Consider the following 23,477-nt stretch of genomic DNA (forward strand, 5'->3'; position numbering starts at 1 on the left):
CTTGACCAAAACATTATTTTCATCTAACATGATCTTCAAATCAGAGACTATCTCCAGATGCAGATTATTTGTGTCGCTGTTTTTTTCGAAAAATATGTTTATTCGATATAAATGAATATTTTCTAATAAATTGACAAATACAATAAATACAAAACAAGACATATTTTAAGGCATATCTGACATTAGAAATTCGATTAGTAATTTCATTTTCTGTGTCGTAAATATATAACTGCGCAAACTTCGGAGATGCACCTTCACATGGAAGTATGCTTCCAATTAAATGATAATTTTGACCATGAAGTTTAAACACTGAAGCGGAGCCACCTTGATTTAAACTTGAATCTATCTTCTCTCCCATCGACGTGAAATAAAACATACTAATATACGATATGATATTCTAAAGAAAATGTTTGCTTTTATCATCCACTTCATTTAAAAAATCGTGCAATACTTCATGATGTTTTTTTAAGGAGGAAAGTTGTATTTTTCCTTGCATACAACACATGGAGTATTTAGGATTTTGAGATTTTTTAAAGGAGGAAGTTGTATTTTTCCTTGCATAACCTTTCTTCATACCAGAATATCGCACCACAAAAATCACATCTGTATGTTGGATTTCATATATCCCAATAATCTATATAAAAAAGGACGTTGTTAACACACATATATTCCACAAAAAAAAAATGAAAAATACGTAACATAAAAAAATTTAATATGTTATAACTGAAAAATAAAAAAAAATTCTTTTATAAATTTGAATAAAACAACATAAACTTGTTTTAAACTAAAACAACATAAAACCAATATAATATAATTTTACCAATGGATGATTTTGAGATATTTTTGTCGAGATTGTCATGACTATGTTGAATGTCCAATATGTTAACTTAATTATTTGAATTGAATCAAATTCAACTGCAAAAAAAAAAACGTTATTAATTGATTATTATACTTATATCTTAAATATAATATCTTAAAATTAGGAAAAAAAACACGTGTAATTATTAAAAAATTATATTGATAAACAAACGACAGTTTGTCGCCAGTATTAACAGCAGAGAGAGAAATCATCATCAATCGTTAGATCAATCATATCTGATTTATTTTTAGTTGAGCTGCTAGGCATTTAAGAAGAAGAATCTATATCAACTAAGCTCGATGAAGTAGCTGCACGTATACCGATGTTAAAAAGAAAACAAATATAATAATTTGAGTAGACAAATAACAAAAAATAACGCATGAAAAAAATATCATTCCATTTGTGATCTCACTTAATGGATATTTTGATGTTGTCAATGTCATCTTAATTTATGTTGGCTGAAAACAGTTTTATTATATGTTAATTATTTATATTGATTATTTGCATCATGTTATGTATGTTACATCTGATTTATCAACACTTTGAGATGTTGCTTTTAATTATAAACGATTTTAGGTAATTATTTTATAGATGTTCTCTTAGAAGGATTCGATATATGCATATATTGAAAATGATTTAAAGTGATTGTTAGCTTAGAATCTTAGATTAGTTAATATAATCATCTGCACAAGTATAATATTAATTCAACAATGTTTTGTTTATTTGCAGGTTATCAATTTAGAAGGACTACTTATATCTTATCAAGAAAGTTAAGTCTATGGTAGATAATGCATTTTTTATTAGAAATTTATTGATAAACATCTAGATATCATTTTAAGTTGATGTTTATCCATCTATATATCAATTTCAGATGCATATAAGCAGAAGAAGTTCGATTGAAAAATGATGCGTAAGGACAATTTTTTCAACTTGTATTTCAAACATTAAATATACGGTATGAATAACTCAAAAATTCAATCCCAAAAAGTAAATTAAAAGCATACTTAATTATTTTTTGCTTGATTGTTAGTTTTCCGTCTCTTGTTGCCTATCCGTAGATTTTGTCAGTCGCTCCATAGTAATTTTGATTCTTCAAAATTCAGCAGCCTTTCATATGTTTGAATGTTATTCGCTATATCATTGTGGGAACCTTATAGCCGATCTTGAATTTTTTTTTGTGATTATGTGATAATTGCTTATGAAAATATGTGAGTTTGAATTTGAGCTTGTGTTTTGAATTTCTCGAAATTGTGATTCGATGGTAAATGTTTTCAAGAATAATGTGAGAGGAGTGATTTAACTATATATGCTCTATATTTGAGAATCATGACTTATGGGATTGACTCAATAACGGATAACCTATGTTTTCATTTTTTTAAAAAAAAATTATTTTTATTTAAATATATTACAATTTTATTATAAATTTTTAAACTTAAATTTTTTTAATCTAAATTTGGAATATAACCTAGTTGCTGTTATTTGATTGAAATTAAATCTGGCATTTAGTTAGATTTAAGTTACGAATTATTTTGATTGATTTGAAAAATCTTTAAATGATATACTTTATTAAGAAAAGAAATATTGCTTATTTTTTTATTGATCACAATGTCTTATAATTTTACATTTAATTTCCAAATTTCAGGTTTTTTTTAATCTTTTGTGAAATAATTGGTCACATTTTCTTATAATTTTACATGAAATTTTCCAATTTTAAGTTTTTTTTAATATTTTGTGGAATGTGCCTTATTTGTCCGAAAAATAGAAAGTAAAATGTGTATTTGTGTTGAATATATAATAATTAAAATAAGAAATAATTTTGATTGATTTTTTAAAATTTTGATTGGTAGTTCTATATTTAGAAAACTAAGACAAATATTATGGTATTGATTGACATAATTGTTTGTTTTTCAATATTATTACTTTGTTTACAACCATAATTAGTAAATATTATTTCTAAGCTATCGTGTTATAAATATTTACCATTTTTTATTATATTCATTGTTTAGTGTCGAGTGTTTAAATTTTTTTATGCATTATTAAGTTATTTAAAGTCATAAAATTTATCTGTCTGTTTACGGTTAGGGATTGAGTCCTATTTTCATATTTTAATTGCTAAGTTGATTGGCCGATAAAAAAATTATTACAATATTTGTATCAATTTTAACTTGCATTTTTTAAATCTAATATGGAATATCTCACACTTTAAAGATTTTCTTTGACAATGAATTTTTATTGTTGAATTTTAAATTAAATTAAAGAATCATAATGATGAATGCTTTGATTTGTTAGTCGATACTGTGTATAAAGAAAGTTAATATGTTTGAAAATTTTGTTAGGTGATAATATTGATCGTATTTTGTTGTAATTATTGCATTGATTTTTTAATATGTTTTTTAATCTATTATGGAAGGTATTATATTTGCATGTATTTGATTGAAACTAAAATATGTATTTATGTAGAGATTTAAATTAAATTAAATTAAATATTCAGTTTTATTTATAGATGTTTTGAATCATTTATTTAATTAATAGGTTTTATATTTAGAGTTAGACATTTTTTATTAATAATTAATGCTCACCGTTTACACTATTTTATCTATTTGTATTTTATTAATTTAATTATTTGAAGGTATTAATTTAACCAAGACTTTTTTAAATGTTTAAAATTTAAAATTAATTAAGTGATTATTTAAATATTCAATTTTATTTATAGATGTTTTGAATCGTTTATTTAATTATTAGGTTTTATATTTAAAGCTAGACATTCTTTATTAATAATTAATGCTCACCGTTTACACTATTTTATCTATTTGTATTTTATTAATTTAATTATTTGAAGACATTAATTTAACCAAGACTTTTTATAATGTTTAAAATTTAAAATAAATCAAGTGATTATTTTATTTACGGTACATTTTATATTTAATTATTAAATCTTCTAAATTGGTTATATTATTAAAGAAATATATTAATCATTTAAAATTTTATATATTAAAGCATTTATTTAATATATACATATTACTAAAATTATTGAATTTGTATAGATTAATTGAGCAAATTTTAAAATTATAATTTATTTATTATTATATTTGTATTATTTATTTTTCTACATTTAAAGTGTAAATTTTAGCAAATGAAAACGTTATAAACTATGAAATTTGACTTATCTTTATAAATTATATATATATATATATATATAATATATGAAAATAATTGAACCGTTCGTAGCATTTAGAACATAAACAGAAATAAGTTGTCTTAGTTTTCCTTTTTTAGCTAATTATTTTTGAAAAATATTTATTTTTAAAAAATTCTGATAGAAAAATAATATATGATTTTTTATAATATCTTTATATATTCTTTTTATTAGTAAGAGTTATCTCAACTAAGATAAAGAATTTAATGTAATCACATAAAATTGGTATGTCCATTTAAAGATTATCTCAAATAATATAAGTATTTCTTATAAATATGGTAAATATTTTAAAACGAATCAATTTTTTTCTGCAAATAATATTATCATATGTATTTTTTTTAAGCAAACTTAACCTCCTTAATTCTGTAAACTTTCTAAATTTTAATTTTAAAATAGTTAAATTGTATTATTTATGGAACATTTTATATGTAATTGAGAAATATTCTAAATTCGTTGTATTATTATTGAAATATAGCATTTATTAAAATTTCCCATATATGTGGTACTTTGTTTCAAAATTTGATTTGAAGCAAATTTTCAGACGAATTTTGACTCATATAAATTTTAATTATAAATTACAAAAATTTTATCATTTATTGAAAATTTTATATATAATTGGGAAATCTTCAAAATTTTGTTGTATTATTATTCAGACGAATTTTGACCCATATAAATTTTAATTATAAATTACAAAAATTTTATCATTTATTGAAAATTTTATATATAATTGGGAAATCTTCAAAATTTTGTTGTATTATTATTATTATTATTATTATTATTATAGCATTTATTGAAGATTTCACATATATATGATAATTTTTTGAAAAGTTTGTTTGTTGGCATTGGGAGCATGTATTCAGACGAATTTAATTCCGTATAAAATTGTTTATGAAGCAAATTCGAAATACTAAATGAAAGAAACTGTTATATAATACATTTGTGCATTATTATTTATAGTATTGTAAGAGATTTTGAAATATATATGAACTCAAATAATTAATTATATTTGTATAAAGTGATTAATCAAATTTTAAATTAAAAATTGATTTATTATTATATTTATAGTATTAATTAATATCTACCAATTTAATCGTAAGTTTTTGGCAAATCAAATTATTATAAAGTAAGTTAATTTGAATCAATTATATTTGTGCATTATATATATAGATATATATTAAAATGAAAACTATTTCTAAATAAGTAATATTTAAAATGAATTTCGGTGCATTAAACATATAAATATAATTAAATAAAGTTTGTTTCCTGTTTTAGCTAAAAGTTTTTGGCGGGATTTTACTATATTTAGCAAAAACTCAGTTATTATATATATATAGATATATAGATTTTCATATTTAATATCATTTTTTCTTCTTGTTTTGTGCCAATTTACTTATGAAATTAATTTATTAACTACTTGTACAATTTTTTTTATCTTGTTAAAATATTCATTAAATAAGAACCAAATGAAAATTATTTTGTAGAATATATCTTTTCAAGTACTTTCTTTATGGAATATATTTAGGCTTGTATTACTTAAAAACTAATACAAGCCTATATATATATATATATATATATATATATATATATATATATATATATATATATATATATATATAGTTCTTTTATGGTGCCCACTTCATGCTCACCATGTACAATAAATGAGTTGACCAGTATAATAGATGAGTTGACTTGTACATGGTGGGCATGAAGTGGGCATATAATGTTGGGCACCATAAAAGAAATATATATATATATATATAGAGTTTTGCTATCCTGCCCACCCACCGTGCCCACCTAATGTGCCCACCATGAGGTGACACTCAACTATTGGACGCACAATTCATCACATCCAATAGTTGAGTGCCACCTCATGGTGGGCACATTAGGTGGGCACGGTGAGTGGGCAGGATAGCAAAATTGTATATATATATATATATACTATATTATTAAAGTAGAAACTCTCTTATTAAAAAACTTTTAATTAATTGGTGAAGTTTGATCTGAAATTACCATTATCTCATAACTTAATTTTCAATAAAACCAAAATTATTGGGCAAACTAGTCATTTTATACAGTTTCCTCTTTTCTAGCCATTAAAAGCTCACTTTGTGTCCTTTTATATTATTTTATTTACAAATATGACACTTACTTTATAAGATATATATTTTTTGTGAATATTTATTTTGAAAAACGTTATATTTTTATTATTTTTTAATTTTTTAATTTATTATTTATTGTTTTATTATTTTTTAATTTACAATTTATTATTTTTTGTCTTTAAAAAAAAAAACGAAATATACGAGCACGCAACGCGTGCAGCGGAATACTAGTATATATTATGGACAAGCCTAGCCTGCCTAGGTATTATTATATTCGCATATGTACGATATGGAATATGGATGTAAATGAATCAAGTCGTTCTTGAACTGTTCGAATTTTGATTCGATAAAAGCTCGTTTGAACTTGTTTAATGAGGCTCGTTAAGATAAATGAACCAAAATTCAGCTTTACGAATTAAACTTGTTAGCTCGTGAACATGATTGTTAGTAGGTTCATGAGTCAGCTCTTAGATTAAAAAAATAATATTTTGATATTTGATTCATAGATTTTCAGTTTTACTTATGCCAAATATATAAAAGTTTATTATTATAATAAAATTACAAATTTTAATAAAAATATTAAATTTTCTCTTAATATCAAACTTAATTTTTAATAGATTTAATGAATATTTAAATTTATAATTTATACTAGCGACAAAAGCACACGCATCTACTTGTGTGATATAATGTATGAATATTTTATGAGTTTTTTTTATAAAATAATGTATTATTTAGTAGTTGAAAATTGATAATTAAAAAGAGAATATAAAATTAATACGCTAATATAATCAATTTGATATTTGAGATATGCGGTAAAAAAAAATTAGAATTAAGAGATAATTTTTGTTGTGTCATGACACACCTAAAAAACAGTTATTAGTCTATAAGACATACAGTTTTTATAAAGGCAAAAACTCCCACAAGACAGCCTCATGGGTCATTTTTGTGAGACGGGTCTGTTATTTGGGTAACCCATGAAAAAGTATTACTTTTTATGCCAAAAATATTATTTTTTATTGCAAATATGGTAGAGTTGATCCGTCTCATTTGTGAGACCGTCTCACAGGAAACCTACTCTTTTATAAAATAGGATAGATTTATTAAGTTTCTTTGGGCTCGATAAAAACTCCAATAAATTTGTAAGTCATGAATATATTCTTATAAAATAGGATAGATTTATTAAGTTTGTTTGAAATTGATAAAAACTCAAAAAATTTGTGAGTCGTCGATTACAACCCTATTGTACAATGTGTATTATATTGTAAGCGGGTTTAACCCGACGGGTATAGATTTATTAAGTTTCTTTGGCGGCCATTTCCATTTGAATTTCTTCTCCCCTGGCCACAGACCTAAGATCCACTACCTGTCGGTGCAAAACGCCACCGGAAGAAGGCTGTCGGAAAACCATCATGAAGATCAAGAAACCTCTCAAGGAACTCAAGCTCTCCGTTCCAGCTCAAGATTCCCCAATCTCCAGTTTCCTGTAAGATTTCTGTAATTTTTCGAGTTTTAAGTTGAATTGATGCTGATTCGTGATTGAAATGCAGGACGGCGAGTGGAACCTTTCACGATGGAAATCTGCTGTTAAATCTGAAAGGGCTGCGCTTGATTTCCGATGAGAATGAACCGCTGGTACGTTTTATGGCATCATGTCCTTGTTAGGTTTGCTTTTTTAATCATTTCCTGAATATTGCTAGATTCGGTGTCATTGCAGTGCTTTGTGATTTAGGCTCCTTGTCTGTATATAATCTTGTTCTCATGTACATAGTTCTCCGTCTACTTTTTGTGGGAAAAAATGGAATCTCAGTGGTGGAATTAGAAAAAGTTTTACGGAATTAATTGTGTTAGATACTATCTGGTGACTGGTTTCACTTACAAACAATCTAGTGAGCGTTAAGATATTTTCTTCAAGAAAATTAGGCTCTGGTTTGAAGAATTGCTTTTGAAAGATGCTCATATGGTCATAGGACTAATACCTATCTTTTTTAGGAAAAAAAACAAATTCAGAACCTTCAATTTATTGGTGTTATAGATTTATTTGGCTCTGGTTTTTAACGGTAGACCTCATAGAACCTATTCACATTGATGACTGAGTGTGAAGGACTAGTTGACTTAAATACTGCTGCTTTTGACTTCTTCAGCGAGCATCAATCTACTCTATGGATCGAAAACACTTAACTGTCCACCCTTGTTTTAGCACAGATCACATATTCAAGTAACAGTTTCTTCCTGGCCGACAATTTTCAAGTGTTTTCTTATGTTTCTTCCAATTATTTATGGGAAAGAAAAATGAAACTTTTTTTTATCCCTGCTCCTGAAAAGTGTCAGTTCCCAGCCGAGCGAATACTTTCTATCGATAGAGTAAATAGGTATGATCCATAGGTGGAAATAGTTGCCATTTTGAGTTCCCTTCCTTCCCCAAGAGAGGCCCGAGCACAACGTCTTCATGAGTTAAGTGTTCCCACCTTGGGAGCTAGGTAAGATAGTAAGGCCTGCTTTGTTGAATATCCTTTACTGCCTTCCTTTATCAGACAATGTTTCGAGTTCAACTTTTTCTACCGGGCAGAGCTGCAACAGTGGCTTCACCCCCTTTGCCCACCCTAAAAAGATCTTCAGAGAGACGTTAACCAGAAGAGGTATTCCACTAGTGTCTCCTGGGTCGGTTCACGGTTAACCCTTTACAAAACCAAAAAGGACAAGCTAATAGTTCCTGATCACTTATTTTCTCATCTGACCTGTGATGGATGTTTATTTTGGTTAAGGATTTTCCTTTTTTCTTTAAATTGAGGTTGTGCTTGTGCCAATAGTTTATTTTCATTTCAATTTTTGAACACTTGCATTGCATGAATTAGTACCTACACTAGTTTCACCATGTTTAGTCGTAGAAGCTCTCATCCCAGGAGTAATTCCACTTAACTATATGTTCAGTCAAGCACTTAAGTTGCTGCGAATTTAATACCAATCATAGCAACAATTTGGTTAATTGTGTAGTGTGTTCGTGAAACAATGTAATTTGATTGTCCTTTTCACAACGACAATTTAATTGTCAATCAGTGGAATTTCATTATTTATAAAAATCAGTGCATCAACATTCTCCTTGATTTTTTTCATAGCCATTAGAGACAAAGGAGATAGATCTTCAATTCTCCCTGGAAGATCTTGAGACCATCAAAGTCATTGGCAAAGGAAGCGGCGGTGTAGTTCAGCTTGTTCGTCATAAATGGGTTGGAACATTATTTGCATTGAAGGTCAGATTGCAAGGAAAGCACGAATTGCTACCACCCGAGATCAGGTTCTTTCAGTACCACCAGTTTGATTTCGTGATGTTTAAGGGATAAGGTGTTGTTGCAGGTTATCCAGATGAATATACAGGAGGAGATCCGTAAACAAATTGTCCAGGAGCTCAAAATAAACCAAGCATCACAATGTCCTCATGTTGTAGTTTGCTATCACTCATTCTATCATAATGGAGCTATATCTCTTGTCTTCGAATATATGGATCGTGGATCTTTGGTTGATATAATTAGACAATTGAAGACAATTCTTGAACCTTATCTTGCTGTTGTTTGCAAACAGGTTAGTCAGTATCTTACCATCATGTTTAACAAGTTACTCATTTTCGACTTCCTAGACCTATAATATATCATACATAAATTCAGGTTTTGCAAGGTCTTGTTTACTTGCATCACGAGAGACATGTTATACACAGAGACATTAAGCCATCAAACCTGCTAGTGAATCACAAAGGGGAAGTAAAAATTACAGATTTTGGCGTTAGTGCGGTGCTGGCAACCTCTATGGGACAACGTGATACATTTGTTGGAACTTACAATTACATGGCAGTGAGTAAAATTGACAAACTTCAGTATCATATAGAAACGATTATCCATCTTCCTTTCTTTACAATATTTTCTTTTCATAGAAAACTGATTGAACTTTTTTCTTGACCTCTAGCCTGAAAGAATCAGTGGAAGCACCTATGACAATAAGAGTGATATCTGGAGCCTAGGCTTGGTGATCCTTGAGTGTGCTATTGGACGATTTCCTTACACAAAATCTGAAGATCAACAAAGTGGCCCGAGCTTCTACGAGCTTTTGCAATCTATTGTTGGAAGTCCACCGCCTGCAGCTCCGCCAGATCAATTTTCTCCTGAATTTTGTTCATTTATATCAGCCTGGTAAGTATCTAAGCATCTAAGCAGCTTCATATGGTCAAGAAGAATATCTATTTCCTGAGATTCTTCCTAGAGTTAATTTTTTTTTTTTCAAATTATCTTATCACTTGCATTCTGTGTGTTTGCAGCATACAAAAGGATCCTAAAGACAGAGCTTCATCTTTAGAACTACTGGTTAGTTCATCGCCAACTTGCATCTGCAGTTTATTACACATCGTTTTTTTTTTGTGAGCAATTTAACTAACCACCAAAACTCCCACAGACTCATCCATTTATCAAGAAATTCGAAGATAAAGACATTGATCTTAGCATTTTGGTTGGCAGCTTGGAACCCCCGGTAAGTTTTCCCAGATGATCAATGTTCCATAGTGCTCTTCTGAGCATAAGAACCGGCATATATGTTTGTATCTACTGAAACCAACACAACCGTCTACTGATTCCATTTTAAGATTGTGAGCCTTTTTTATGCTTGTTGTTTGATAAACCTTGGTATACCATATATGTAAGTGGAATGATCTTAAAGCCATCATTTGAAAATTCGGGTAGCGTATATCTGCTTTGTTCAGTGAGTGCCTGATACGAAGGAGAGCAACACGCTGTTTATTTTATGTCCTGTGAAATTGGAATATGGTTTCATTTAAGATTAATGGTTTCCCTGTTTTTTTGTCGCACTTGGATTCGTTCTTGGTTGCGCATAAAACGTGTCGCACTTGGACTCGTTCTTGGTTGCGTATAAAACGAGAAACTAAGAAAATATGAGAATACTCAGATTTTAGTTGTTCATTTATGCTTTTACCAAACAAAAAAAATGTGGACAATAATGAACATCCACAGGAACCTCAGATAATGAGATGAATCATTTTCTTTTTTCAGACAAAGTCATACATGTATGTTGGATATCCTTAATTGTTTTCAGAATTTTCTGTAGGGATTAGACATGATTGGTCCCCCACTCCATCAATATTCATTGGAAGTATGCAAAAATGTAAATCATGTATAAAAAATGACAAAGAAGAAGTTGGCATCTCAGACAAAATTTGAAGGATATGAAGCTAACTACTAACTGGCACACACAGAAAGTTGTATTGCCTGAGCCAAACCAACCAGTCCACGATTCAAATAAGTAAAAAATGGCCCCACGGAATGGGCCATATAACGTCTTTCAATGTAATTACGAATCATCATATTTCAATTTTAATTTTAAAAATGTAAAATTTTATATCAAAATACATTAAACTATGTCATTAAGAAAATACCCCAGAAATTAAGGCTAAGAAGATAAAATTTTTCATTTTTATTAATATTTTCGTTGGGCCAAATAATCTTTACCATTGGCTCACGTTGTGTCATCCCCATGCGTTAACTACCGATCATCCATTAAATTAAAACAAAAAAAACATTTAAAACCTTGGCGAAAAATCGAAACCATATGAATTGCATTAATGATTAGATTTTTGCATTGACTTTAACGAAATCCGAAGTTGAATTATAACAAACCATTTTCTCTTTTGGGAAAACTATTTTCGTGGGCGAAGTTTTCCCGAAGAAATTCAGATGACCTACCAAGATTTCCTAGCACAACATTTTTGAAATTAATGGTTTGTTGAGCTTGTGAGCATGATCTCTGCATTCGGGCCCCACTCAAGCTGTTTCTTGATTCCATCATCTCATGAAGTGAAAGCCTCCTCTTCGGGCCGGGCTCAGGCCTTTGTTTTGGAGCACTTTGGGACCTCAGTTTTGCGTTGAATGATTGTGTATTCGCCATGTAATTCGGGCTGAAATAGTTCTCCGCACAAAAACTCTTGGCTGGTGTCGAGGATGCATTGCACCCACAGGAACTCGAGAATCTTGGCGTGCTTTGGGCAGTGGAGAAATGCCATTCATCCCCGGACATGGCCCATTCTTTGTCGGGGAAATCTCGGCCATCGGGTATCAGTATTCGTGCCGGAATTCGATTAGAAAATGGAGAAGAAACTGCCTTTCCAGTTGAGTCCTCGCCGGGATCCGATATCCAGGCGTGGTGGCCTCTCCGGGACCTCGATTTTGGCCGGCAACCGGTGTCCACTTCCACGATTTTCGGGCTTTCGTCGAATGTGTTGAAGGCATTCTCAAATGATGCAGAAAGCCTCCGGCTATGCAATGACATTGGATGCTCAATTCTTGTGTCATCAGATTTTTCCTACAAATATAAACACATGACAAAAGATAAACACAACTTATAAAATAACTAGTGAAACTACATTCTAATGTTTTTTTTACGCAACTATAACTCACCAGGGATTTTCTGGCCTGAAAGGAAGCGAATGTCTCGTGATTGTTGATGAAGCGTCTTGTTTTCCAGGCCCGAACACTGGCTTGCGCTCTTATGAGGGCTTGCATGCTATGAAATGTGGCCGTTGCTTGTCTACGCACCAAATATCCTCTCACCAAAGCTTGAATTTTCACCAGTCCCTTCAAAGCCCGAAGGGCTTTTCGGGCCTGTATGCATTACAAACGCAATATATGGTTTCATGTCACACGATACGAAACAAGTCATATATACATGTTCTTTTTCTTGTTCATATCGATTTCAAAAGGTTTAAGATTATACAACAACTCGTACCAGGTATCCACGGAAAAACTTCTGAATCTTGACAGCGGCGGACCTCTCTCGGCCGCCACCAACCACCACCCTCCCTCTCCCCTGGTTGGTGAGACGAACCACAGCAACAGCCGCCTGCGCGGCGGCCACAGCTGCGTCAGCAGCTGCAGCCGAAGCTGCGGCCACCGCTATCGCATGCTTGCTCTGCTCCTTGTCGGAGTCGGAATAGAAAGACTTCAGCCACGCCGCCTCCGCAGGAGTAATGTTGGGCGGAATGGTAGTGGGATCGTTGCATAAAACGGCGTCTTCCCTGCCGGAACGGCCAGAGATCCATCTGTTCCTGTCTTTACGGTCACCGCCGGAATATTCCTTTTCTTTAATCTTGATTCCGAACAGGGATTTGAACCACCGGGTCGCTCTTCCCATATTTTTCCACTTCCAAGAATCAATGAGGATTTGTGTTGGAACAAAATTGAGATGATGGTAAAAATAAATAAAGAGGGATTAGAGGCTAGAATCTAGGCTGTTTCCATTTTGTACAAAAGCTGCTGCAAAAAAAACACAGTCCAAAAGAGTAAGAAAGTGAAACCAGGAATTAGTAAATAAATCTTCTTCTACTGCCACACCGAAGACCGGAAGGACAGACAGAGGCCCGAATTTGTTATTTCTTCTTCTTTGAGATGGAATTTTGAGATTTTCTATAATTATGGGTTGAAATGCAATTGTTTGCATAATAGCCAAATAGACAATTTTGATTTCGCACACTAGTGTTCTGGAAGGTGTTGTATAGATTTTAATATGATATGATATGATATGATCCTAAATGTTATGGGACAAATCGATCATTTAGGTGGTAACAATTGTTCAGTTCGAATTTTATTGATAGTTTGACTATAGTTTTTTTAGTGTGTGCTTCTTTGCTATGGTATTATGAATTTAAAAAAAAATGGCATAAAAATGTATTGAAATTTTTTGTCAAATCATATGAGATTTCGAAGCAGTTCACAAAAAAACTGGCAGAAATATTGAAGGATGTTGTATATCAAGCGGTTGAAATATACGAAAATTAGATACTAATCTTAGATCTATCCTTGTTTAAAAAAACATTAAAACTAACCAAAAAAAAGTTGAATTATGTGTGTTGGATTGAAGTGTATCGAAATTGAGATGGATTGTGTTGATGTTTTTTCGATTTTTTGAATTGGCGGAACATACACTTTCATGACAACAAATGAAGGCTGACCGGTAAATAACTTAATTCAAAATACGCGATATCTTGGTCAGAAACTATTTTGCCTTTCACTAAGAAAATTAAATAAAATAAGAAATCTACTAAAACAATTACATTTTATACAAGAATTAGCACATTAAATTAAAATTATATTAAAATATACCCCTTTTTCTCTGTATATACGTCCTTGGCAAAAACATAGCTATGGAGACCTCGTGAGCGACCGCATTAGGAGACAAAAATGTGCGGCTTTGAACCGATAAAAAGTACTTTCCAAATCCAACATGTAAAATATTTCACGACCAGTAATTTCAATTACATGATCAAGTACTACCAAACACAATGGGTAAATTAAATAACTGGTTCCTTTCAAAACGACAAGAAGAATTAATTTCACCCAAATAGCTAAGCTCCTCAAATGGGAACAATTTGTTTCAATTTTCAATATCAAAACCAAATAAACAAATATTTGACTCATTAATAAATTTAAGTAAATCAATCCCCTTCTATATTTGTCAAAAACAATATCGTACATTATGCTCACACATCTATCGTATCAGTCTACATTGCTGATTGCACCTTAAAAAGGACAGATTTTAATGTCATTTATGTATTAACAAATATTACATCAATGGGTCAATAAATCGTACGATTCATTAATCAAAAGATCAGTATTGGTACTCGGGATCTTGAAAGAAGTAGTATGTTTGTGTGTATATATATAAAATGAATAAAAAATGGTCAAAAAAATTTAAAAAAGTGGAATGCAATGTAAGAGGCCTCCAATTGGAATGTAGTGATGGGAGAGTGGGAGCTTTTTGTAAAGCAACAACTCAAAACTACTTTTGTGGAGCAATGTGTCCTTAAAAACAAAAAGATACCCAGGATTCTGACACCCTCGTGAATGCTTTGCTTATATTTACATATTATATTATATACATGTACGTATGTGTGTACATATTAATATTTTTTAAATTAAGGGTTTATTTACATTAGTATCTAAAATATATTTGGTTATATATTTTATGTAATGGTCCCAGAGATTCTTGATTTGCAATTGCGCAATAATAAGCTCATGATATTAGTAAATTCCACAGGAGTATCATGAGTCATGAGCTGCTGTGGAATCAAACCAATGCACCAACTTGCTGGGTCGAAACGCGCAAAAGCCTCGATCACGGTTTTAATATGTTGTTCTTTTGGATCACAAATTTACATATATATAAATAGTTATGTTATTACTTATTCCGACCATATGTTGACGGAGCACTTATAATATATATATACATACGTACACACGACAATATATTTGCGTGAACTTGTTACGAAAAACATGAAATAAATATATATTGTAAATCAAGGTAGAATTATTTATTTCGAGTGATATGATTTCGTCCATCCCCTGTCCACAACTAATGATTATGAAGATGACCATACGTGAGTACTTGAATGTTTTCCGCCCATAAGTGTTGCTTACGTAGCAAGTAATCGAATCAGCAACGCATGGTCAATAATACACACTTTTTTCTCTGCACATTTATTAACTTTGAAAAAAAAATTAAAAATCAATAAATTAAAAAATATAATACCAATTAAAATTTAATTAAATTAGACTAAGGATGTGAAATATTTAAAATAAAATCGACTAGTTTCATATTTAAATATCCATTAGACTCTCGTGAGATCTATCTTTTCAAAACAAGCTACTTTAAACCGACGCTTAAAATTATATGCTATAAAATCATTTAACTAAAAATTGTCAATATTCAGTTAATATTTTCATTTATTTTTGGACTAGGATGTAATTTTTCTTCGATATCATATGATACAAAATTTGAAGAAACCGGTGGTTTTGGAATTCTTCCATGTTTCTATATCGGCTAATAAAATAACCAATAATATTGCTTGTTTTGATTCTTCCTCTCGTCACCGTTTATTTGAAAGAATGAAAATTTTTTTTATTGGTTGATACGACTTATAATTATACATGTCAAAACGGGTCGGAGGGGTGGGCCGGCCCTCAACCCGCCTCAACCCGCCTTTAGGCGGGCCTCCAAATGCTCAACCCAACTCAACTCGCCTTGGGCCGCCGGTTAGGCGGGCCAGTCCGCTTAATTTTTTATTAATTTTTTTAAATAATTGTTAATTTTTTAATTTAAAAAAATTATAAAAACACTTGAAATGCTAAGAGAATGAAAAATAAAATTTAATCAAATAGACGTTTAATCAATAATAAAAAGTATTACTATGAAAAATTAATAATTATTAAAATTAATTAGTAAAGTAAAATATTAAAAAATTAAAAAAATACTACATAGTTAATTATCATCAAAATTCATTTAAAATAAGTTTAATAAAACTAAAAAATATGTATAAAAAACACTAAAAAAAATACAATTTTGAAAAAAAAAATTAAAAAATTGGCGGGCCACCCGACCCGCGGCGGGCCAGCCCGACCCGTGGCCCGCGCGGGCTCAGCCCGTTTGGCCCGCTTCCAAACGGGCTAAGATTTGCCTAACCCAACCCAACCCATTTTTATGGTGGGGCGGGCTGGCCCGACGGGCCTAACCCAATTTGACAAGTATACTTATTATAAACGATTATTATCAATAAATTTATAAGTTTTCCAGTAAAAAAAAATTGATAACTAAACTAAATGTAAGCAAGTTTGAACTAAGTTGTAATAATTTTCTAGCCATACGTGAGGTGAGATTTTGGGCTTGGCAAATAAAGCCCCAATATTTGGGCCATGTAACTTGTAAGGACTTCATCCCTCCGCGAGCGACTGTAATTAGTTAGGGCTCGATTACAGCTGAAATCGAAATTTGCCCAATGAAATTCAAGCCTCCGCCAAAGAGGAAGAAAGTAGATGCCGCGGCTTTCGACAGGTAATTAATCGGCCTCACTTTAGGTTGCTGCTTTAAACGTAATCGTGTGGATTGAATTGACCCGAGATATCTGAATTTTTGGAGCAAAATGATGGAATTTGGGATTTTTCATAACGATTGGTGATGTTACCCGATGTCACTCGATTCAATCACGAGTTCCTTCTCTTGATTACTGAAAAATGGTTGAATTTCTGCTTCGTAAGATACACGATTTAGTGATACGTACAAATTCCTGATCAATTGATAATTAGGCAATGATGCGAACTTAATTAATGTGAAATGCACGAAAGTGATGGATGTCTTATTTAAAGCACAATGAATTCTAAGGTAGTGTTTGGATTGCTTCTAAAGTGGTAAATGTGAAAATTTGAAGAGAATTTGTGATATGTATGAACCACTAAAAGACAAATAAATGAATTCTTCGTCTACTGCAGAATATGAACTATGTTATATTTCCTTGCAGTTCATTTTGGATCTAGTACACCATACATTTAAGGGTCATACTTCAGCCTTCATGGTTGAGGTGAGCCCTTCATAGAAGGGCTGCTCTTTTGCTTGTATCAGAATGCAAGCTATGAGTCTCGCTAAGCCATCAGTCTAGGTGCGGCCTTTGTGGGTTTTAATAACTACGAATCTTTGTTGAAATGGTTTGGCGTCGTTTACGTTGATCTATTTTGCAATTGTCCTGATCCTGATGCAGACTGCAGTCCTGATTGAAAAATGATTTTTCTTCTTTAATCATAACACGTCCACTCTGGCTGATAATTATCAATCACCTTGTCTTTATTATTCAACTTATTTAGGATTATCTAGCCTTGAATAGAGAACAAGTATCCGTTTGTCTAAAATTCTTGATTTCATATCTCATGGTTCATTGTCGTAGCGATTTCTCTCGGCAAGCTGCTCGCAGGAATTAGTTCCTCTTTTAGTTGGTACTAGTACTTTCACGAGCATGATGCGTTATTACCTTAGCTTAGATGATCAATTGTTACATGAGTTTCTTGATTCTGGTCGGTTCATTAACTTTCTCGTGCATTTGATTGCAGCTCCGCTGATTTGACACCTGCTGTCTCATCACTGGAAAAGCAAGACGTGGTCATGATGCTTATGGATAAATCAACAGTATGTGCATTTTGTTATCGACATTCTTGTTCTTTTGCTTGAGTTTCTGTTGATTGTAATTTTGTTGTCTTATTCATGGCAACTATACAGGTTCATGATACTCATACTCATACAAGCCTTGTCAATTCCAGAATTCAACGAGCTAAGGATTTTGCTGTAGCTGAAGCACAGCAAGACGGCAGCATGGCAAGTTTTAGAATATTCGACTCCCCATATGGGAATTATCTCGTCCCTGTGATTCCGACTCGGGCAGAACTCGGCGACTAGTTTGGTGAGATCCTGTAATTTAACACCCATAGGCAGCAAAAGAAACCTGATTTAAGTTTTGTTGCTGACATGCGATATTTTTTTTGAACTTTCTCACGCACCGATGAGCAAGCATATCTAGGATTGAAGATGCGGTTGGGCATTTGATGAACGGGAAAATTAGCATTTTGGTCCTGTATGTTGGCCTGTTTTTGGTTTTGGTCCTGTATGTTGTCATATTTTGGAAAACATACAATAACTATATATTTTTGGTTTTGGTCATATATGTTGTCACCTTTTGGAAAAGGTACTATAACTAGAATATTTTTTTGGTTTTGGTCCTGTATGTTTTCATGAGACTCATGACTCGAAAGAAATATCATGTTTTGCTTAGTTAACATAATATTTTGCCCATGACACTTATTGATTATTATGTGGCTTAAATTGGATTTCACATGAGCAGAATTATCTATAAAAAACAAAAAAAAAGCCTAAAATATTTATAAAAAATATGTGAATCATTTGCCTCAAAAAAATCTTCACACAAATAAAAACCTAATTGAAGAGGCCGAGTTCAAATCGTATTCTACCCCCTCTTAAATAATAAAATCCAATAAATTTTGGTTAGGTTTTTGTTTTAATAAAATTACCTTGGATGTAAATGGCGGAAAGTGTATCCATCTGCAAGTCATGTGATAGAAAATTTAGTCATTTAATCCTTTTTATTGAGATAAATGGGGCCGATCTTTTAATTAGATTTTTGTTTGTGTGAAAATTTGTTTGGAATAAATGATTCACGTATTTTTCTTTTATATTTTAATTTTTTTAGAGTTAATTTTACTCATATTGAACCCAAATTATACCACATGAAAATGAATAGACGCCAAGTTGGCGAAATCTTATGTCAACTAAGCAAAAACCCGACAGCTCTCGAGAGTTTTGGCAACATAGGATAAAATTCAAAAAAATATCCAAGTTATTGCATCTTTTTCAAAACATGAAAACATACATGACCAAAACCAAAAAAATATCCAAGTTATAGTATCTTTTCCAAAACATGACAACATATAGTACCAAAACCAAAAATATACCCAAGTTATTGTATGGTTTTCAAAACATGACAACATACAGGACCAAAACCAAAAACAGGCCAACATATAGGACCAAATTGCTAATTTTCCCTTTGATGAACCTTCAAAATGCTGATTGCCAGTAGGAGAACTTATAATATCATCACACCTGCTCACCCCCAAACAAATATCAGTTCGCATTTTTCATACCTTCCTTGTCAAGGATGACTGATAATTTGATGTACTGTTGTAACATATTCATAGATGTAGTTTTTTTTTTTAAAAAAAACGAATATATGTACTTTTTAAAATAGTATAGATGGACAAGTAATAACTTAATATTTAATAACTCATCTGTGGTTTTGATATATTGTTTGAGCACGTTATCTTATCAGTCTACTGGGAAATAAGACACCCGTGTTGCATATACAAAATATAAAATAATTTCTTAATATATACCAGTTTCATTTGTTCGCAACGTGTGTAATGAACATAAATTTTCTTTGAAATATATATATTTTTATGTTAATTAATTTTCATTATGACAATCAATAATGGATAATTTATGAGATATTAACGGAGTTATATTTGAGAGTAGATTAAAAAAATACGGATTTGATGGTGTTTTTGTAAATTAATTAATAAGAGTTCACCAATTTGATTGAATGAGTTAGTAATGTGGTATATTTTTAATTAAATGTGATATATATATTTTTGAAATATTTGATTTGAAATACTTGATATACATATTTAGAAAAATTACAATAAAGTTTATTTATTAATAGCCCATTGATAAATATAATACAAGAACATCATATACTAATTATATAAAATTATAATGTATCTTCTATTAAATTTTTTTAAAAAATAATTCATTCTTTTTTGTTTTTGTTTTTTACTAACATACTTATCGGATGCGTGTGAGAATATGCTATATAAATTCTCATTAATAAAACGTAAGCATATGATATGATGTTTCTTTTACTGGACATAATAAATTCTGTATCATTGGGCCGTCAAAGTTTGGGTTGGAGGTTGATTGAGTGGGGGCCCAAAGATCATACGACGGCGTTTCTATCATCCACTCAAGCTTGTTCTGCTATCCCGCCAGCCAGACAGATGCTTCTCTAGCCTATTCAGATAAACCCTCTCAAACTCCCGGAGGAAGATGGTACGTATTAATTTATCGGAAATGCTATTACACACATTTATTACCTTTTTATTTGATTCTGGGAATATTTCTCATTGTACTTCTCGATAATTGGATAATTTCATGTTCAACTATTGGTCTCTTCGAATCTCAAAAGCTTATCGTTCTCTATCCGCTGTAATATGGCAAGACCACAGGCATTTCCTTTAGTTTTTAGGATTTCTGTGCAGCCCTCCAGGACGGGAAAGCCCGTTTCCACGTTTGCTGGTTATCATTCAATTATTGGGTCTTGTGATAAACGGGGTCAACAGTTTTTGTGGTGTCGTGAAAAGTCAGCTAAACTGAGTTTTTGTGTGCAAAGTGTTGTCTTGAATTGTTCACAATTGGGAGCGAGACGTTTTAACAGCTCATATTCTGAGGTGGAGGCTGAAAGGAGTAAAAAGACCCTGCCTTGGTTGGCAAAATCCAGGGGGAGGGAACGAAAAGAAGTAGGGAGTGGTGAGGTGAGTAAAGGATTCCGGTCGTCATGGGAAGAATCGGCAGAAAAGTTTTTAAAAGGTAGGACCGAAACTAGAGAAGCCCGGAAATTTGAAGGTAGGAGAAATGAGTTGAGAAATGCAGACGACTTTAGTGAGGATGAGGATGGTGATGGAGATGAGGATCGGGATGTTGAGGTTGTGGATGATCCAAGGTGGGATAAAATTAGGAACAGGGTGAACAAATTTGTTGAGGTAAAATCAGGACCGGAGAGACCAGATGTTAGGAAATGGATTAATCAGGAAAATTGGGGTAGGAAGACATGGAAAGAAGCTAAGGAATCTACGGTGCCAAAACTAGTTGGAGAAGGAATCTATGGAGTTGGTCCTGTTTTGGCTGCACTTTCGGCTGCGCGAAGAGAATTCTATGCACTGTATGTTCAAGAAGGGTTGGATTTGAGTACAAATAACAGGAAGAAGAAGGACAAGAAAGGTTTCGAGAAAGTTTTAAAGATGGCCGAGAAGCTTGAATTAAGCCAAAAAGAGGTGTCGAAGCATGATTTGAACATGATAGTTGATAATAGGCCTCACCAGGGCCTGGTCCTAGATGCGTCACCACTGGAAATGGTCGGGATAAAGGAATTGGAACCTATTTCTATTGAGGGCCAGAAGGGCCCTGTTTGGCTGGCGTTGGATGAGGTTACTGATCCTCAAAATTTGGGTGCGATAATTCGATCTGCTTATTTTTTTGGTGCTTCTGGGGTAGTGCTGTGTGCTAAAAACTCGGCCCCGTTAAGTGGGGTTGTGAGCAAGGCCAGTGCAGGTTCACTCGAACTAGTGGAGCTTAGGTCATGCAAGAATATGATGCAGTTCTTGACTTCGTCTTCTAGAAATGGTTGGCGGGTTCTTGGTGGCTCAGTTTCTTCAAAAACCGTTCCTTTGAATGAAGTTGTGCCTGGTGCTCCAACGATCCTCGTACTCGGCAGTGAAGGCACGGGTTTGAGGCCATTGGTAGAGAGATCTTGCACTCAGTTGATTAGAATTTCTGGAAATCTTCCCATAGATTTGATAATGACAGGAGATGAAGATACGGGCAACATTGAAAATCCAGGTCAAGAATTCCGGTCTTTCTTGGCTGTGGAAAGCTTGAACGTAAGTGTTGCTGCAGGTGTTATGCTGAATCACTTGATTGGAAGTACTTGTGATAGGGTAGGCCACGCACAAAAAGAGTGAAACAAAGCTAGTAGAACAAAATATTCTGGTCAGACTCAAACTTCTTGTCATTGTATTTTCATTAGATGTGGTGTTACTATCAAACGCAAGAGAAGCAAGCAGACCTGCCTCTTTGAAGGATATTACATACAAGTATTCATTTTAGTCATGTAGTTGTTTTCATGTTATTTTAGTTTTATTTATGTCATTAGTGTTCTACTGCTGCATAAGACACTTGTGCGTGTGCCTCTGTATATAGAGCGGAATTGCAGAATAAGTGAGATCATTCAACTCTTGTTATTCCGAGTTGCAACTCACCATCGCCCACTTTCCACCAAATTGCATCTCAAATCCAGCCATTTGAACCATGACCAAATTTTTGATTTCCAGCTACATACAATCCTTAGCCAGCGCCTACCATACATCCTCTAGAATTCGAGTCCTTATCACTGGTGATGTAGTTATGGCCTATGGGCCATGGCATCCAACTCTACTCTACACGTTGATAGCTCCAGGATCGCCTCAACTACATATTATTTTGGAGTTTCCAAATGAATGGCACCCTAATAACCGTTTGATACCAGTTGCCACAGCTTCCAGGTCTACAGACCCATTAGACAACGCGAGTTAGCTCAAAAACTATTGAACGCTGCTCCGAAATTCAGCTATTTTTACTGTTGTTTAAGTTGAAAGTTGGATATCCAACAGTAACATGGTTCTTTTAGATTGTTTAAACTTTCCTTTCACGTTGAATCAAGTATACTCATACCGCTTAGCTTCATAACGAGTATTCTCGTACCTTAAACCCCCCATCCTCAAAGTTTTGGGATAACTTTCGTGGCCAACCAATCGATGTGCCAAATTTCCAGGCATGTGTCAAGCTTGACTGTAATAAGGGAACTATTTTCTGCAAATAGTTACCACAAACTTGTAAAACTTTGGAACCCAGACACTCGAGTCAAGCTTGGATTCAAGTGTCGACGGTTGGCACTTGGCTCTTATGAAGTATGAGAATTTTGTGTCCACTAATGTCTATAAATTTCGGAGCACATAAAACATCTTCTTACGAAAATTTAAAATTATGTGCCATGTGGTAGAATAATATTGTGTCTCAATGATTTTCCACATTATTTATGTAGTTATTTTCCAGGCCGATGAGATAATATCTTAGA

General features: G+C 32.2%; 3 protein-coding genes across 4 annotated transcripts; all 3 read left to right on the forward strand.

Moving 5' to 3' along the window:
• The first annotated feature begins 7,494 nt into the window (after positions 1 to 7,494).
• On the forward strand, positions 7,495 to 13,349 carry LOC140873103 (mitogen-activated protein kinase kinase 6). Its single transcript, XM_073276084.1, has 9 exons — positions 7,495 to 7,637; positions 7,702 to 7,786; positions 9,268 to 9,402; positions 9,506 to 9,730; positions 9,814 to 9,996; positions 10,109 to 10,332; positions 10,458 to 10,503; positions 10,592 to 10,666; positions 12,935 to 13,349. The coding sequence occupies exons 1-9, from the start codon at positions 7,564 to 7,566 to the stop codon at positions 13,205 to 13,207; spliced, it is 1,320 nt and encodes a 439-aa protein (XP_073132185.1). The 5' UTR covers positions 7,495 to 7,563; the 3' UTR covers positions 13,208 to 13,349.
• Positions 13,350 to 16,891: 3,542 nt separating this feature from the next.
• LOC140873304 (uncharacterized) lies at positions 16,892 to 18,800 on the forward strand. Of its 2 annotated transcripts, XM_073276398.1 has the most exons (4): positions 16,892 to 17,029; positions 18,076 to 18,151; positions 18,242 to 18,422; positions 18,531 to 18,800. In XM_073276398.1, the coding sequence occupies exons 1-3, from the start codon at positions 16,974 to 16,976 to the stop codon at positions 18,416 to 18,418; spliced, it is 309 nt and encodes a 102-aa protein (XP_073132499.1). In that variant the 5' UTR covers positions 16,892 to 16,973; the 3' UTR covers positions 18,419 to 18,422; positions 18,531 to 18,800. The 2 variants fall into 2 exon arrangements, with proteins under 2 accessions (XP_073132499.1, XP_073132498.1); XM_073276397.1 differs by having other exon boundaries at positions 18,242 to 18,800.
• A 1,718-nt stretch (positions 18,801 to 20,518) lies between these two features.
• On the forward strand, positions 20,519 to 22,560 carry LOC140873256 (uncharacterized). The gene is made up of 2 exons (XM_073276321.1): positions 20,519 to 20,638; positions 20,775 to 22,560. The coding sequence occupies exon 2, from the start codon at positions 20,800 to 20,802 to the stop codon at positions 22,324 to 22,326; it is 1,527 nt and encodes a 508-aa protein (XP_073132422.1). The 5' UTR covers positions 20,519 to 20,638; positions 20,775 to 20,799; the 3' UTR covers positions 22,327 to 22,560.
• Positions 22,561 to 23,477: the final 917 nt, after the last annotated feature.

This window comes from Henckelia pumila, unplaced genomic scaffold (assembly GCF_033568475.1).
Source record: "Henckelia pumila isolate YLH828 unplaced genomic scaffold, ASM3356847v2 CTG_525:::fragment_3, whole genome shotgun sequence".
Classification (NCBI taxonomy): Eukaryota; Viridiplantae; Streptophyta; class Magnoliopsida; order Lamiales; family Gesneriaceae; genus Henckelia; species Henckelia pumila.